Here is a 17398-nt window from a genome sequence, read left to right on the forward strand (position 1 = left end):
TGAGGGCATAACGGGCAGTGTGTGCCCAACTGCCACTTAGTTCCTTTGCCACCACCTAGGTGTTATAGGATTCCACAGTAGCAGGGAAGGAAGGAGGGTTGTAGAATATATATGGACAACATATGTCAAAGAACGCCATTTACTGTAAGTAACTTTTCTTTCTTCGAGTGCTTGTCTACATATATTCCACTTTTGGTGGCTCACAAGCAGTAACCTAATGTAAGGAAGTGGGTGCTTGGAGTATACTTAAAGATTGCAGCACTGTTCTGCCAAAAGAAGCATCAGATTTCAATGCTTCCACAAGGGAATGGAAGTATGAACTGTATAAGTATGAACTGAACCCCAAGTAGCTGCCCTGAAGATGTCTGGAATGGGTATAGTTTGCAAAGAAGCTGCAGAGGCTGCCTGGGCCCTGTAGAAAGAGCCCTAATCTCAGCAGGAGGATATAAACTAGCTAGCTCATTACAGACCCTGATATAGCCCAACATCCATTTGGATACTCCAAGCTTATATCACTTGACCCTTCATTCTATCAGCAAATACTATCTTGTAGAAACTCTGAAAGATCTGGACCTTTCCAAAAAAGGTCCTACAAACATCATGGACTGCAAACTGAGAAATCCTACGTCCCTGGGGAGGTGCAGGAAAGGAGGTTTTCCTCTGGATGGTGGTGCAGAAGGGTGGTGCCTCATATGATGAAGACGTCAGGAGTTCTAACAGGGCCATAATGGAATGTTACATGGAAAAGGTCCTGGGGGCCAGGAGAAGGGGACCAGGTATGTCTATTCACATATCCCCTATATGATATAGCCATGAATGAAGCACTTGACTCTCTTTCAGAGGCATAAGGATCAAATGAGGGGGTCCTTGGTGAATATGTAGGGGATCCCTCCCTGCTGTGCTGGGAATTTGATGAGAAGCAAGAGCACTCTACGTCTAAGGGGGAGGCTGCTGAAGCTAGTGTGCTAGGTTACAATGTTAACCTGCACTGAGCAGACCACCCAGTCTGCACTGAATGACCACCAGTCATTCTGGTGAGGAAATTTAGCTCTGTGTAGAGCAATGGAGATTCTGGCTCATGAGGACATGAATATCCTTTGATACAGCATGCTTCTTCACTATGGAGAAAGGTGGTGCCGTAATCTCAGTGTGGCGATGGATAGCACCAAGGTGGATTATGCTGATGTGTCCAGTGCTGAAGTACTCATTGTCGAAGGAAACAGTACCAAAGAGACCGGTATCAAAAAGGGTTGGTGCTGCAACAGTTGATGGCAGAGCACTTGGTTTTGAAGTAGCCCCTGATGCTCTGGTCTCAGAGGCAGCTAGTTTTGATTCCTGAGACGTGCCAGAGTTTTGGTAACTTACTCCCTCAGAGTTCCAGAGGTACTCCACTCAGACAAAGGAGTCTCTTTAGATTGGGACTGGAAAGGGAACTTGGAGCTCTTTTTACTAGGAATTCCCGGCAGGGATCTGCCCCTGCTCTTCCCAAAGGAGTAATGCTCCTTTTTCTCCAAGGTTCTGACCTTTCCAGTCCTACCCACTTCCATAGTTGGGACAGTCTTAGAAGTTGGGGCCCACAAACTAGTGTAATTGGAACTCATATGGGCTGGACTGAAATCAAACCTGCCTGGGGAAAAGGGGGCTCTCCTCACCCTGGATCAGACGCAGGCTGCATAGAGCAGTCAAATACGAACAGCTTAAGGAGTGCCTCTCTTGCCTTCAAGTCCTTTTAGAAAAAGGACTTGCATTTATCAGGGATATGACCCTCTCCATCCAAAAAACGCATCTGGGATATCCATCATTAACTTATAATGGCACCTCACAATACAGAGAGGAGCAATACATAAAGCCAGGCAACTTCAGATAAGACCTAAGCCTTAGTATTAGGAAGAAGCTCCTGATAAAAGAGAAAATGAAAAGAAAACAAGGAAGTAAACCACCAAACCTTGCCAACAGGCAAACTATCCTAACTAACACTAATATAGACAACAATCCACAAAAAGTTGTTGAAAATTGTGGTAAGACACTAGGGAGCTATATCTCACAGATATGGGCAATGATGAACTGAGTGGCACTGAGGCCTGCAAAACCCATAATGCCTTTAGTATGTGAGCATAATGACATTCACAGCATCTGTGCAGCCCCAATGGACACTGCTGGCCAAAAACACTCCAATCTTGAGTGCCTGGGATGTATAAAGAAAAGGTGTACCTGTGGCACCTTAGAGACTAACCAATTTATTTGAGCATGAGCTTTCGTGAGCTACAGCTCACTTCATCGGATGCATACTGTGGAAACTGCAGAAGACATTATATACACACAGAGACCATGAAACAATACCTCCTCCCACCCCCCTGTCCTGCTGGTAATAGCTTATCTAAAGTGATCATCAAGTTGGGCCATTTCCAGCACAAATCCAGGTTTTCTCACCCTCCGCCCCCCCACACACAAACTCACTTCCAGACTCCAGCGAGAAACTGCTGAATTGGAATTCATTTGCAAATTGGATACTATTAATTTAGGCTTAAATAGAGACTGGGAGTGGCTAAGTCATTATGCAAGGTAGCCTATTTCCCCTTGTTTTTTCCTACCCCCCCCCCCCCTCAGATGTTCTGGTTTAACTTGGATTTAAACTTGGAGAGTGGTCAGTTTGGATGAGCTATTACCAGCAGGAGAGTGAGTTTGTGTGTGTATGGGGGTGGGGGTGTGTGTGAGAAAACCTGGATTTGTGCTGGAAATGGCCCACCTTGATTATCATGCACATTGTAGGGAGAGTGGTCACTTTGGATGAGCTATTACCAACAGGATAGTGAGTTTGTGTGTGTGGTTTTTGGGAGGGGGGTGAGGGGGTGAGAGAACCTGGATTTGTGCAGGAAATGGCCCAACTTGATTATCATGCACATTGTGTAAAGAGTTGTCACTTTGGATGGGCTATCACCAGCAGGAGAGTGAATTTGAGTGGGGGGGTGGAGGGTGAGAAAACCTGGATTTGTGCTGGAAATGGCCCAACCTGATGATCACTTTAGATAAGCTATTACCAGCAGGACAGTGGGGTGGGAGGAGGTATTGTTTCATATTCTCTGTGTGTATATAAAGTCTGCTGCAGTTTCCACGGTATGCATCCGATGAAGTGAGCTGTAGCTCACGAAAGCTCATGCTCAAATAAATTGGTTAGTCTCTAAGGTGCCACAAGTACTCCTTTTCTTTTTATATATATAGACAGGCACTCAAAGAAGAATGAGGGGGATCACATTCAGTCTCCATATCCATTCAAACCCTGGCCTTTCTGCTGAGATTGCCAGTAAGGGTTCCAATTAGTAACAAATGTGGTGGTGGTTTTGGTGAGTCAGACCCTCACCTACTAGAGACTGGACTCATTTTCATTAAGCTACTGAATAATCACCATGTGGAAACAACTGAATATGAAAGTGGGATGGATTTAAACTAGTGATCTAAAGTTGAAAGACTTAAGAGCTTAGTATTCAGCTCTTTATACCCTCGGGTGGTTGATGCAATAGTGCTGTCTCTTTGGATTCCAACTACTGTGCCCTTCAGTTCTTGCATAATGTAAATGGCATGCATTACCACTCTGGTTTCAATACATTGATCAAGGAAGCGCTCTCTGCCAAAGACTGATATCCTTGTGCCACCTGGATGGCAGGACTAGTTTATTATTTGCTTTACAGTAGCCATTGCTGAGGCCCCAACCATCATTAGCTTAGTTAGAATCTAAACTCCATCCAGAAGGGGCCACCATTTTGGGGTCCGTCCGTCCAATGCCAAACATAATGCAACCCAGAACTCTGGGTCAGGGTCTTTAGGTGCTACTGTAGTACAAATAATAAATATGAATAATCAGGACTCCGTTGTGCTAGGTGCTATACAAATATATAATAAAAGACATGCAAACAATTAATCTGTCTGGTTGTTCACAGTGTGAAAATCCAACTCTCACATTATACTCATCATAGAAATTGAGATTATCTTCTTGTCTATTTCTGAGATAAAACTCTTCAAGGATGGTGGCATGGTCTCTCAGTGGAGGGACCCAGCCTTTGGAAACTGTTCCAGGTACTGGTTTGCCCAAGCCAAAGTTTGCTTAGCTTCAGAGCAGGATGCATGCATTTTACCTTGTTCTAAAGGAGTCAAGTTTAGACATCAAGCAAATGGAGGGACTGTCTACACACAGTGTTTGTACCACTATATTTGTTTTAAAATAGACACAGTAAAAATAGTGCAACCTCCCCCTTTGTGTGGGCCCAGTTATACAGTTGATATAACAGTCCTACAGCAATATAGCTTATTCCCGTAAATTCAGGTATACTGTTATAAACACCTTTATACTGGATAATTGCATCCACACTTTTAGCTATGTTGGTTTCTAAACAGATATACCATTATACTGTTACAAAAATGGTGTGCAGATCAACCCTTAGTATCCCATAAATGGGTTAAATTTTCTCAATAGCACATGAAGTGGATTAGATGAACAATTCCTAGTACTACTAACAGGAATTCTGTATCTAATCTGTAGCACACAGTAATGAAAGTATGTCACTAAAACTTTTGTATTCAAGTATCACATTAGCCAACCAGAAAAAGAAAGATTAAAAAAAAAAGCAAAAAGAAACAAGATATCAAAAGTCAGAACAATGAAGAAAATAAATAATAGTGTTTGCTTTAAGACACTTGCTATTTCAGACATTTTATAAACAAATACGATAACTTACCAGTTGTCTCCACATGATGCAGCTTTGTTTAGTGATTGTGATATTGCAATGCTGGTTAGGTTATCCTTATGATTGCGAGCTTGAAAAATCTCTTGACCAATCTCACGAATGTGTGTAGAAATAACAACAAAGCACCCACGTGAGAAGCCAATCATGATGTAGCCATCACCATACCTACAGCAAAATCAACATTTAGAGAGAGAGAGAGATGGCTGGGCAGCCTGGCTGCATAGACAGTAACACAATATGAGAAAAAACTCCTGAACAGGATGAAAGTCAGATTGCTGAAGAAAGAAAGAGAAATGCACTGAGTCTTCCTACAGCAGATATAAAAATATTTGTTGGTGGGACCTGTGTCTAGGTCTCCTCGCCTCATTGAGGTCCTCACTGTTGGAAAACAGCAGACAGAAGGCTCCTGGGAGCAGCTTGGCTAGGGGCAGCTCCAAAGCAGGGAAGGGGAGTAGGGCAGGAGCAGCAGTGGATGCAGACAGCAGCAGAGCAGAACTGTGGGGGAAGGAAAGGCACCCAGCTCCGGAGACACCCCCTTAAAACGGCATCCCTGGGCTGTTGCCCAGTCCACCCAACCCTAAGGCCAGCCCTGCTGGGTCTGGTACAAGTCAATATTTTCATTAATGACTTGGATAATGGAGTGGAGAATATGCTTACAAAATCTGCAGATGACACCAACCAGGGAGGGGTTGCTAGCACTTAAGAGGACAGGATTAGAATTGAAAATGAACTTCACAAATTGGAGAATTGGTCTGAAATCAACAAGATGAAATTCAGTACAAAGATAAGTGCAAAGTACTGCACTTAGGAAGGAAAATCAAATGGACAACTACAGAACGGGATAATTGGCCAGGCAGTAGTAGTGCTGAAAGGGGGTTATAGTGGATCACAAATTGAATATGAATCAACAAACACATAGATTCATAGATAGAGTCATAGATATTAAGGTCAGAAGGGACCATTATGATCATCTAGTCTGACCTCCTGCACAATGCAGGCCACCAAATCTCACCCACCCACTCCTGCAATAAACCTCTCACCTATGTCTGAGCTATTGAAGTCCTCAAATCACGGTTTAAAGACTTCAAGGTGCAGAGAATCCTCCAGCAAGTGACCCGTGCCCCATGCTACAGAGGAAGGCGAAAAACCCCCAGGGCTTCTTCCAATCTGCCCTGGAGGAAAATTCCTTCCCGACCCCAAATATGGCGATCAGCTGAACCCTGAGCATGTGGGCAAGATTCACCAGCCAGATACCCAGGAAAGAATTCTCTGTAGTAATTCAGATCCCACCACATCTAACATCCCATCACAGGCCACTGGGCCTATTTACCATGAATAGTTAAAGATCAATTAATTGCCAAAATCATGTTATCCCATCATACCATCTCCAACATAAACTTATCGAGTTTAATCTTGAAGCCAGATAGGTCTTTTGCCCCCACTGCTTCCCTTGGAAGGCTATTCCAGAACTTCACTCCTCTGATAAACACAATATGTTGATGAAGTGTCAACATGGCTTTTGTAAAGGGAAATCATGTCTCACCAATCTACTAAAATTTTTTGAGGGTGTTAACAAGCACGTGGACAAGGGTGATCCAGTTGATATAGAGCAGTGGTTCTCAAACTTTTGTACTAGTAACCCCTTTCACATAGAAAGCCTCTGAGTCTGACCCCTCCTTATAAATTAAAAACACTCTTTATATATTTAACACCATTATAAATGCTGGAGGCAAAGCAGGGTTTGGGGTGGAGGCCGACAGCTTGCAAACCCCCATGTAAGAATCTTGTGACCCCTGAGGGGTCCCGACCCCCAGTTTGAGAACCCTTGATATAGAGTACTTGGACTTTCAACAAGCTTTTGACAAGGTCCCAAATCAAAAGCTCTAAGCAAACGAAGTGTCATGGAATAAGAAGGACGGTCCTCTTGTGGATCAGTAGTTGGCTGAAAAATAGGAAACGCAGAATAGGAATAAATGGTCAGTTTTCACAACAGAGAGATGTAAAAGAAGGGGTCCCCTAAGGGTCAGTACAGGGACCTGTGCTGTTCAACTTTTTCATTAATGATCTGGAAAAGGGGGTAAACAGTGAGGTGGCAAAGTTTGCAGATGATACAAAATTATTCAAAATGGTTAAGTCCAAAGCTGATTGTGAAGAGATACAAAAGGATCTCACTAACCTGGGTGACTGGGCAACAAAATGGCAGATGAAGATTTAATGTTGATGCACAGTGGAAAAAATAACCCAAACATACAAAATGATGGGATCTACATTAGCTATTACCACTCAAGAAAGAGATCCTGGAGTCAATGTGGATAGTTCCTTGAAAACAGCCGCTCAATAATGCGGCAGCAGTCAAAAACGCTAACAGAATGTCAGGAACTATTAGGAGAGGGATAGATAATAAAACAGAAAATATCAAGATACCACTACATAAATTGCTGGTACACCCACACCTTGAATATTGCACACAGTTCTGGTCGCTACATCTCAAGAAAGATATATCAGAATTGGAAAAGGAACAGAGAAGGGCACCAAAAATGATTAGGGGTATGGAACAGCTTTTCATATGAGAAGAGATTAGAAAGAATGACACTCTTCAGCTTAAAAAAGAGATTAAAAAGGAGGAGTATGATAGAGATCTATAAAATCATGAATAAGGAAATGTAATTTAACCCTTCACATAACACAAGAACTAGGGGTCACTATGAAATTAATAGGCAGCAATTTTAAAATAAAACACTTCTTCAAGTTGCAGTGGGGGAGGTTTAGATTGGATATTAGGAAAAACTTTTTCACTATGAGGGTGGTGAAACACTGGAATGCGTTACCTAGGGAGGTGGTAGAATCTCCTTCCTTAGAGGTTTTTAAGGTCAGGCTTGACAAAGCCCTGGCTGGGATGATTTAACTGGGAATTGGTCCTGCTTCGAGCAGGGGGTTGGACTAGATGACCTTCTGGGGTCCCTTCCAACCCTGATATTCTATGATTCTATGATTCACACAATGCATAGTCAACCTGTGGAACTTATTGCCATGGAATGTTTGAAGGTATAACTTGGTTCAAAAAAGAATTTGATAAGTTCATGGAGGATAGGTCCAACAATGGCTATTAGCCAAGATGGTCAGGGACGCAACTCCATGATCTGGGTGTCCTTAACCTCCAACTGCAGGAAGCTGGAACTGGATCACTTGAAATTGCCCTGTTCTATTTACTCCCTCTGAAGCATCTGGCATTGGCCACTGTCAGAAGAAAGGATACGGGGCTAAATGGACCAGTGGTCTGACCCAGTATGATTGTTATGTTCTTAATGGGATAAGATTTCAAAAAAAGGCTAATATCATTCAGGGTGTATTAACAGGAGTGTTGTATGTAAGACACTGGAGGTAAACTGTCCCACTCTACTCTGGTGAGGTCTCAGCTGGAGTACTGTGTACAGTTTTAGGTGATAAACTTAAATAAAAGATGTGGACAAACTGGAGATAGTCCAGAGAACAGGAACAAAAATGATAAAAGGTTTAGAAAACCTGACTATGAGGAAAGATTTTAAAAAAGACTGGGTATATTTAGTCTTGAGAAAACAAAACTGAGGGGGAGATCTGATAACAATCTTCAATTATCTCAAGGGCTGTTATAAAAGGATGGTGATCAATTGTTCTCCATGTCTAGTGAAGATAGGACAAGAAGTAATGGGCTTAATCTGCAGCAAGGGTGATTTAGGTTAGATATTAGGAAAAACTTTATCTAACTATTAGGATTATAGGCTTCCAAGGGAGGCTGTGAATCTCCATCATTCAAAGCTTTTAAGAACAGATTAACATTTGTCAGGGATGGTATAGGTTTACTTTGTCCTGCCTCAGCAGAGGAGGCTGGACAAGATGACCTCCTGAGGTCCCTTCCAGCCCCACATTTCCATGATTCTATGTCCCTGCCTCAGTTTTCTCACCACTCCAGGGCATTCTTTGGGCTGTCCAGAGTGCTTGGGGACTTCTGGGCTCTAAAAAGTGAGCAGGACCCTCCTGCCCTATGAGGCTGCTACTTGCTAGGTGATCTTGCTCTCTCCTGCCTCATGCTGCTTCTTCCTATCTAGCTCACTGTCACTGTATGTTCCCTTATTTAAACTCCTCCTGGTCACCTGGATGCCTTTGTTCTACTCCTGGTAAGTTTCTATTGCTGCTCCTACCTTTCCCCCTCCTTCAGAGGGGTAAAATAAACTGGATTTCCAAAGCTTGAGATCACTCATCATTCCCAGGTGTTTGCATCTGAACAGGGTCGTTGAGTCCTGAGCCATCACCCCATTGTCTCTGTCTGGTGTGTACCTGATATCTGTCAGCAATGGTGGATCCACACACATCCAGGCATTTTTACATACATACAGCAATTTTTCATAATATAACTTCACATCAACTAGAATTCATAAATTGTACAGACAGAGCCCCAATTCATCAAAAATGGAAAACTGTAAATGGTCATTAAGATAAGAGAAACTCTTTACTGAAAGGCTGCATACAAGCTGGTTACTCACCCAGAGAGTTGTTGAAGGGGTTTTATTGGTATGTCTAAACAGCAATCAAACACCTGCAGCTGGCCTGCATCAGCTGACTTGGGGCTGAGTTGTGGGGGAAGTCACAGACCCTGGGCTCCAGCCTGAGCCTGAACGTCTAATTTTACAGTTTCGCAGTCCGAGTCCTGTGAGCTCAAGTCAGCTCAAAGCCAGCCACGGGTGTGTATATTTTTGTAAATAAAACAGATTATACCAAGAATGTACCCTGACTCTGTGTCACCAACTTCTCCTCCAAACAGAAACCACTCACTAATTTCAGCAACCATATCATTACTAGGTATGGAACTACATCTCTGCTGTTTCATTTTGACATCACTGCTTTTTAAATAACAGAATTTTCAGTAAAGGGGAGTGTAAATTGCAGATTCCTTCAGTCTAGTGGTGACCAAACTTTTCCTGTCGTGCCCCCCCTTATCAGTAATGGAATCTGTCCGTGTCCCCCCTCCATTACTGCAGTTGGCTCGTGGGATGAAGGTGGAGTCGGGGGCAGAACTGGGGATGAGGGAGGAGCTGAGGCTAGAGGGGGAGCTGGCCTGGGGGTGGAGAGGGAATGAGGGCAGAGCTGGGCTGGGGGTGGAGTAGGGGACATAGAGGAGCGGTGGCTGGGGCCAGAGCAGACCTGCGGCTGGAACTGGGATTGGGGTGGAGCTGCAGCTGGAGCCAGAGCTTGGCTGGGGATAAAGCGGGGTTGGGTGGTGCTCCCTCCCCGCTCCCTGTGGGAACTGACTTGAGCCCCACCATGCACTCCCTGAACATTCCTCCATATTCACCTAGAGGGGCGCACCCCACAGTTTGGGAACCACTGCTTTAGTCTAAAAGGAATATTGTATGAAAAGGACTACTGTATAGCCAAAAAAATCCTGATGTGATAGTGGGATAAATATCAGAAATTAAAATAAACAACATTAGAAAGATAAAAACCTCAGCTTTTTCTTGCGATATTAAGAAGTTAGTGCTTACTCACCATCTATAGGTTACAATGTTGCCATAGCGCTGCTGGAATTCTAGATCAATTGGGTTATCAGGATCATTCAAATTAAAAAGAAACAATGTTTTCTTGCCAACCACCACGCTTACCTGCCAATTGAGAAAGTGAAAAACATACCCAGTGAGAACACCATTTTAAAATAAAAACACTACTGTTTTTACTAAAAGAAAAGCTTTTATCCTTCAGAATTCAGTTCAAGGTCTAGTTCCATTGGTCAAGTTATAACACAAAATCAAAGGATATTGTGTTTTTTGGGATGCAGAGAATTGTCATCCATAGAGTGCAAGGAAACCGTATTGTAACTCTAGTGTCTAATGTTAATCACTGACAGTGCAATTATATAAATGAAGCTTCTAAACAGATAACATTTCTAAACATAAAAGATATTTAATAATGTAATGAAATTTCCTTAAAAGTTATTCAAGTAATTTTAAAATGATTTCCTTAAAATTATGAAGACATACAATTTAATATCTAGCTAGATAAATGCTTCTTATTTGAGGAAATCCCCAGAGATGATAGATTTTGTCGCTAGGGGAAGAAAGGCTGTTTTCAATGCTCTCTTTTTGCATTCTCTGGTGACCAAGTAAGTAGCATTACTATCAGACAAAGAAGCAGCTAGCTCAATGCAGGGTAAAATAGGGAGGGGAGGAGATCATCATAAAGCAGAGGCTTATTACTAGAATACCTATAACAGGAAAACAAGGGAGAACTTGTTTTATGTCTCATACTTTGTGTTTGCTTGGAATGACCAGAATATTAAACAAAAAGGCTATTTTCTATCTTAATTTAGATCATTCTCTGTTTGCCCCCAGTCTAAAAGTGAAGCACTATTCATGCTAATGCCTATTTTAGGAGTATTAAAATACCAATAAATCCCTACTCCCCACAAAATCCTGTCTCTCAACATATTTGGGGAAAAAACAAGCCCCAGTGCAAACCCAAAAAACCTGTAATAGCTGATAACAAGAAATTTGAGTTTCCCCAAAGTCTGAGTGTGTGTGTGTATCCAAAGATTTGGCCTCAGCCCATCTCTGGTCATAACCACTTAAAGCATTTGGTTCTTAAATGTGAGTACCACTAATCATCGTAAGAGTTAAATGTCTGAAATGTTTAAGAATTACTATTACTTTAAGCTCTTCTTCTAAAGATACCACAGCAACTTTAGTTTGTCGTATAGTTTGTTTATTTTAATCAAATTAATTCTTCCTTTTCAGATAACACCGTCTGAACCTTTTACGTAATACTGTATGCTAAAGTGGCAGACACAGGTAAGGCTTTCTGTTTACACTCAGAACAACTGAGATGCGCTGAATGGTGTTGTGCATTGGTCTGCTTACTGTGCTTTCCCTAGCTGATATTCTTTCATCAGTCTTCATCACTGAGAACTGCATATCACTGGGATCCGATCTCACTGAAGTCTGCAAGAAGGAAGTCCAGATTCAGATATTATTTATTAATGTAGTACAGTGTGCCAAGCAGTGTACAGATAAGGTAAGAGGACACTTTTCCTATCTAGAATATTTGGGGTGTTAGTGCAATATAAATACATAAATATTAAAACAATTCCACTATTCTCCTTTATTCACAACTCCAACATTCTCTCTTCATTAATAAGAAAGAAAGAAAGAAAGAAAGAAAGAAAGAAAGAAAGAAAGAAAGAAAGAAAGAAAGAAAGAAAGAAAGAAAGAAAGAAAGAAAGAAAGAAAGAAAGAAAGAAAGAAAGAAAGAAAGAAAGGCTCTGTTTTGATCATGCTGAGCTTGAATTGCCAGCGAACATCCAGGTTTAGATGTCTAAAAGGCAGCTAGAGATGCAAGTCTAAATAGAGATGAACAGGTAGATCTTCATGTTGTTTTGTAGACAGGGTAGTAACTGAAGTGGCATGACCAAATGAGGTCATGCAGCAAAAGAACATAGTGAGAAAAGAAGACAGGGCCAACAACAGAGCATTTAGAGACAAAAGTGGATGAGATGAAACAAGTAGCCGTCTACCCACCCAAAAAGAGATTCCTGTTGTATTTATATAGTGTTGTTCCCATATGAATTCCAAAGCCATTTACTATATATAAAATACAGCCAAACATAGATTCATTTGAACTCTCCCCAGACTAGGGTCCAGCTAAAGAAAAAACAGCTACTTATCTGTACTGTATCCGCTGGTCTTTGAGACACAGGTGCAGACATGTATTCCACTCAGGTGTGCACACACCCATTGCACTGAAGCTGGAGAACTTTGCTTAGCAGTGCCCATAGGGCCCCTCTTAGCCACTCCCATAGCTATTTAAAGGCACCACCACCCCGACCCCTCCTTAGTTCCTTTACACTGAGTATCAAGATTTGAGACTCCAATGCAGAGGGGACAGAAAGTGGGTTGTGGAATACGTGTCTGCACTAACATCTCAAAGCACAACAGATACAGTACAGATAGGTAACTGTTTTTCATCTTCGAATGACTACAGATGTATATTCCACTCATGTGATTCACAAGCAGTAACTGAAGGAGGTAGGGCTTGGGGTTGGGCTGTAGTTAAACAGCAACTGGACGACTGCCTTTCCAAAGTGGCATCAGACTGAGATGCAGTCAAAATAGCATAGTGTCTTATAAAAATACGCACAGAAGACTAGACAGCAGCACTGAAAACATACAGAACCATTACTGAGAACAACAGAAGATGCTTGGGACCTTGTTGAATGAGTTACCAGTGTCTGTGGAGGTGCATCTGAGCTACCTCATATGCTGCTGTAATGCAGGAAGTAATCCTTCTGGAAATCATCCATGTGGAAACCAACTGATCTCCTTCATCTGATTCCCACAGAAGACAAAAAGCTGAGGTGATAAAATTCTTTAATCCCTTACAGATAAAATGCTAAGCTAGGTCTCACATCCAATGTATAAAGGTGCTGTTCATCTGTATTTGAGTCCATCTCAGAAAGAATACAGGTAAGTATATTGTTTGATGAAGGTAAAACAGTAAACCACCTTAAGACAAAAATCTTGGATGCAGCTGCAGAGTCAGTTTGTCTTTGAAAAATTGCATATATAGAGGCTCTGCCATCAGGACCTGCAGTTCACTCGCTCTCCTTGCGGCAAAAGAAAGGCCATCTTTTGGCAAAGAAGCGACAGAGAACAGGTTGCTATGGGCTCAAATGGAGATCCTATGAGTGCAGCCAATACAGTACTAAGGTCCGACAAAGAAACCTCCTCTTTCACAGGTGGAAAGAAATTGACATCTCCTCTTAGAAATCTCACTACCATGAAGTTTGAGAAAATTGACTTCCCTTGGATCAGAGGATGGAACACCAAGATTGCCGCTAAATGGACCCTCAAGAAGCTGAGAGAGACACCAAAGAATGTAACAGGTAATGCAAAAACGTCCTGAATATAGGCTTGCCTTGGCTGAATTCCCCGGGCTAGTGACCAAACCAAAAAACTTTTCCACTTGGCCAAATAGGCAGCCCTAGAGGATGGGGCTTACTACTAAGCAGAAGTTGCTGAAGTGCTTCCTCCTCATCTAACCATGCAGCATCCACACCACGAGGTGCAGACTGCTCAGCACCGGATGCCAAATTTGACTGTGGTGTCGAATCAGTAGGTCAGGATAGAGGAGAAAAGAACTGGAAGGTCAAATAGGTAGATTGAGAAGGTCAGAGAACCAACGTGGTCTTGGCCACACTGGTGCAATGAGAATCAGTTTGGCTTGATCCAACTTCAGTTTGACAACAACATGTGGAATGAGTGGGATTGTGGGGGGGAGACATACCTCAACACCAATCACCAATTCAGATAGAAGGTGTCTATTAAAGAGACCTGCTTGAGAGCAAAATTTAACACCTAGGGCGAGCAATCATATTCGCATGCCCCCCGAAATTTCTGCCTCCTAATGTGCCCCACAGTTTGAAAACTGTCACCTCCTGCCAGGAGCCTGCAGATCAGAAGCTGGTGGGAGCTGCCTGGCCTGCCCAGGCCCCTGGCTCTCCAGGCTATGGGAGCCATGGTGCTGGTTGGCGACCGGGCAGCCCTCCCTGCCCTGCTCCCCGAGCCAGCCACCTCTGCACAGCTGGGCACTCCCCAGGCAGGGTGGGCAGCACAGCTCTGATGTGCGCCTGATACACCTCTGCCCTGAAGGCGCCTGGCACTGGCCGACAACACATCCTGGAGCCGGCCCCTGCCCATGGAGCCTGGCTGCCGTGTGATGCTCCCCAAGGTGCTCCCCCTTGGGCACCTGCCTCTCAGCAGCCTGGTAACACTCTGGTCCCCCACACTCCCAGCGCGAAGCACTACAGCGGGGCAGCTGCAGAGTGCCATGATAGCGTTTCAGTGTAGACAAGCCCAAAGTCTTTAGGCATGGATTTATCTCTCTCCCAACATAGTCTCTCATTTGCCACTATCACAACAATAGAATTTGGGGCTTGATGTGAAAAGAAGCACTCAAAAAACCCACAGGGGTACGTAATACCTTTTGTCAGTATGCTTTGTTGTAGTTGGTAAGGAAGCTGGGGTATGACACAAAGTCTTTGTGAGTTCCAAAAGTGCTTCATTTATTGGGAGAGCTACCCTTCCTGGAGCTGAGGACTGGAGAATGCCCACCAATTTGATGTATTTGCGCAAACTCAGCCTGAAGCCATTTGCCTCAGGAGATCTTCAAAGGATTTAAAATTCTCAGGCACAAAAGAGGAGAAATCCAGCACTGTGGAATCATCAGGTGAGGAGGAAGAGAGCAGAACCAATGGGGATCTCCTGCAGCAACACATGTACCCGTTACAATGGTTCAGGCTGAATCAGCTCAGAGGGAGCAACCTTGGTCTGTGTCTGCAGTGTAGGCAGCTCAAGAAGGGACACTACCGAGGGGATTGGCGACCTTGCCCTGGACTGAGCCAAGGTCAGGACCTTGCAGATTGAGGAACATCCTAAGGATCCCAAGGAAGCCATTTAGGATAAGTAAACAGCATTGGTGGCCAGTATGTACTGGGCCAAGAGCCTCTGTCCTTACTGAAGGACCAATGTGGATCCCTGTACAGATGGTAATCCCCAAGAGGAATCAAAGACTTTCAGGAATGGTGGAAAATGGTGCCAGTAATGGTGACAATTCTGCAAGGGCACAGAAGAAGCCATTGCAGCTGAATACTCCTGTATTGAGAGAGAATCAGGAACTAGAAAAGCCTAGCAAGTCCAGTGCTACCTGGCACATCGGGGCATGAAAACAGTTGATGCCGACACTGATGTTGTTGATACCAGACTCAGTGGATGCCCACAGATGGTACTGGAGTTGACAGTATGGTGTCCCACTGATCTTGACTCAGTACCAGTGAGGGGTAGATGGCCCAGCTCTATTCAATCTGCAGAGGTTCCCAGCACTGAAGCAGGCATAAGGTGTTGTTTCAGGTGCAAGTCTCTAGCCACCTAGGTTCTCTTTTTGAGCAACTTACAGATGGAGCACTTTTCTTTAATGTGCCCTTCCCCAACGCACAATAAACATGGAGTGTGGGGTCACTATTAGAGACAGCCACCCCACATGACAGGCGGTGTTTAAAACCTGGTGAAGGCATCACACCAGGCTAAATCCTACTTAACTAACTACTACTAATTAACTAAATCCTAAGGGCACTACTATAATTAACTACATACACAAGATCATAGGAAAGCACTGTGAAAGAAAACATGATATTTGATATCACACAGAATTCTTCAACTCAAGCTGCAGGCAGTGAGAAGGAACTGAGGGAGGTCAAGGCAGCGTTGCACTTAAATAGCTATGGGAAGGGCTATGAAAGGCCAAAGGGAGGGAGTGCCACCCCAAAAGGGAGTGCTAAGCAAAGTTCTCCAGATTAACTACACTGGGTGTGTGCACACCTGGGAGAAATGTCTGCAATCATTTGAAGAAATAAGATTTCAGTCTGCTCTTAAAAAAAGTATTCAGTGAACCACTGTTTCTACTATTTGAAATTAAGTGAATTCTATAAAACGATGTGCATATCCAAAAACTGCCTTTGCCCACAAGGATTCTAATTTACATAAGAAAACATTTAGAACTCTCTGATCAGAGGGAAGAAAGGAATCAGCATCTCAAAAGGTGTAATGGTCTACCTTACACTTCAGGGGCAAGATCCTCCTCCAGGCACTTTACAAAGAGTAAAAGGGCTGGAGCATCCTGAAGGTGCCCTAAAAGCCCTGTATCTGGCCAAGGAAGAATTCCCCTGGTACAGACACTGTGGAAGACAGCCATAAGACTGTTTTCCAAGGACCCCTTGCAAGCCCTGGCATAGGGGATAAACCAGGGCAGTGGTGGTGAGCAGCATTTCAGGGACAGGCCCATAACATGCAGCACTGCAGAGTCTGCAGCCCATAGGGCAACCCAAAGAGGCTGCTATAACTTAGACAGGCCCCAAAGTATGCTGACATCATGCTCCAGCCCTGGGAGTAGTCCAGGATTGGGAGAGTACAAAGATGACTTACAGCCACTTTAGCATCCACTCCAACTGGGCTGAGAGTCCAGTTTTCTGACTCTCAGAGATCAGCACAGAATCTTGCCCCAGGATCATTAACTAAGTATAACAGTTAGATAAAGATGCTGTTATTATTACCTGTCTTATAGTATCTCCTTCCTGATTGCTAATAGTTATCATTTTGTCTTCACTACCTAGTGCCAGCAGGTTTTCAGTACTCCAGCAACCACAGGTGATCCGCTTGGTGTGTTTACCTGAAAAACAGATATATATCAAATTTATATGTATAAAAATCCATGCAAAATTAGAGATGGAAATGTGGCCTCTAATTCATAACCCAGCCTATGCAGGTTTGAGCCCTACAATACACATTTTAAAAAACATTAAAAAATTAAAGGGAAGATTAATGTAATTCAAGTATGTACATTTTTAGAAAATAATTAGGGTGTGAAACAAAAAACTGACATAGTGAATATTCAAGAAGGCATGATAGCCAGTGGAAAATATTTGTTATCAAAGTTTGTTTCTTGTTAAAAAAAAAAAATCCCCGAGAGGGAAGCCTTTGTATCTTTATGGAACCTTAAGGAACTTCTCATCTTCCCACTTGATTTGTATCAAACCTCCCAAGCCGTTTACCGCAGCCTCCATTTTCCTGCCCAAATGGGAC

At 43.2% G+C, this 17398-nt stretch overlaps 1 protein-coding gene across 4 annotated transcripts in view; it reads right to left on the reverse strand.

Annotated features, from left to right (window-relative positions):
* Positions 1-17398, reverse strand: part of WDR19 (WD repeat domain 19) — a 126029-nt gene that overhangs the window by 87498 nt on the left and 21133 nt on the right. For all 4 annotated transcript variants that reach the window (XR_012158692.2, XM_073342265.2, XM_073342266.2 and 1 more), the window contains exons 6-9: positions 16870-16985; positions 11627-11707; positions 10263-10375; positions 4731-4904 (exon numbers count right to left, since the gene is read on the reverse strand). Coding sequence is in view for 3 of the 4 variants with exons in the window: in XM_073342265.2 (XP_073198366.2) it covers positions 4731-4904; positions 10263-10375; positions 11627-11707; positions 16870-16985 (484 nt within the window). In the remaining variant the exon portion in view is untranslated. The remainder of the gene's footprint in view (positions 1-4730; positions 4905-10262; positions 10376-11626; positions 11708-16869; positions 16986-17398) is intronic.

The sequence above is a fragment of the Lepidochelys kempii genome, chromosome 4 (genome assembly GCF_965140285.1).
Source record: "Lepidochelys kempii isolate rLepKem1 chromosome 4, rLepKem1.hap1, whole genome shotgun sequence".
Lineage (NCBI taxonomy): Eukaryota > Metazoa > Chordata > Testudines > Cheloniidae > Lepidochelys > Lepidochelys kempii.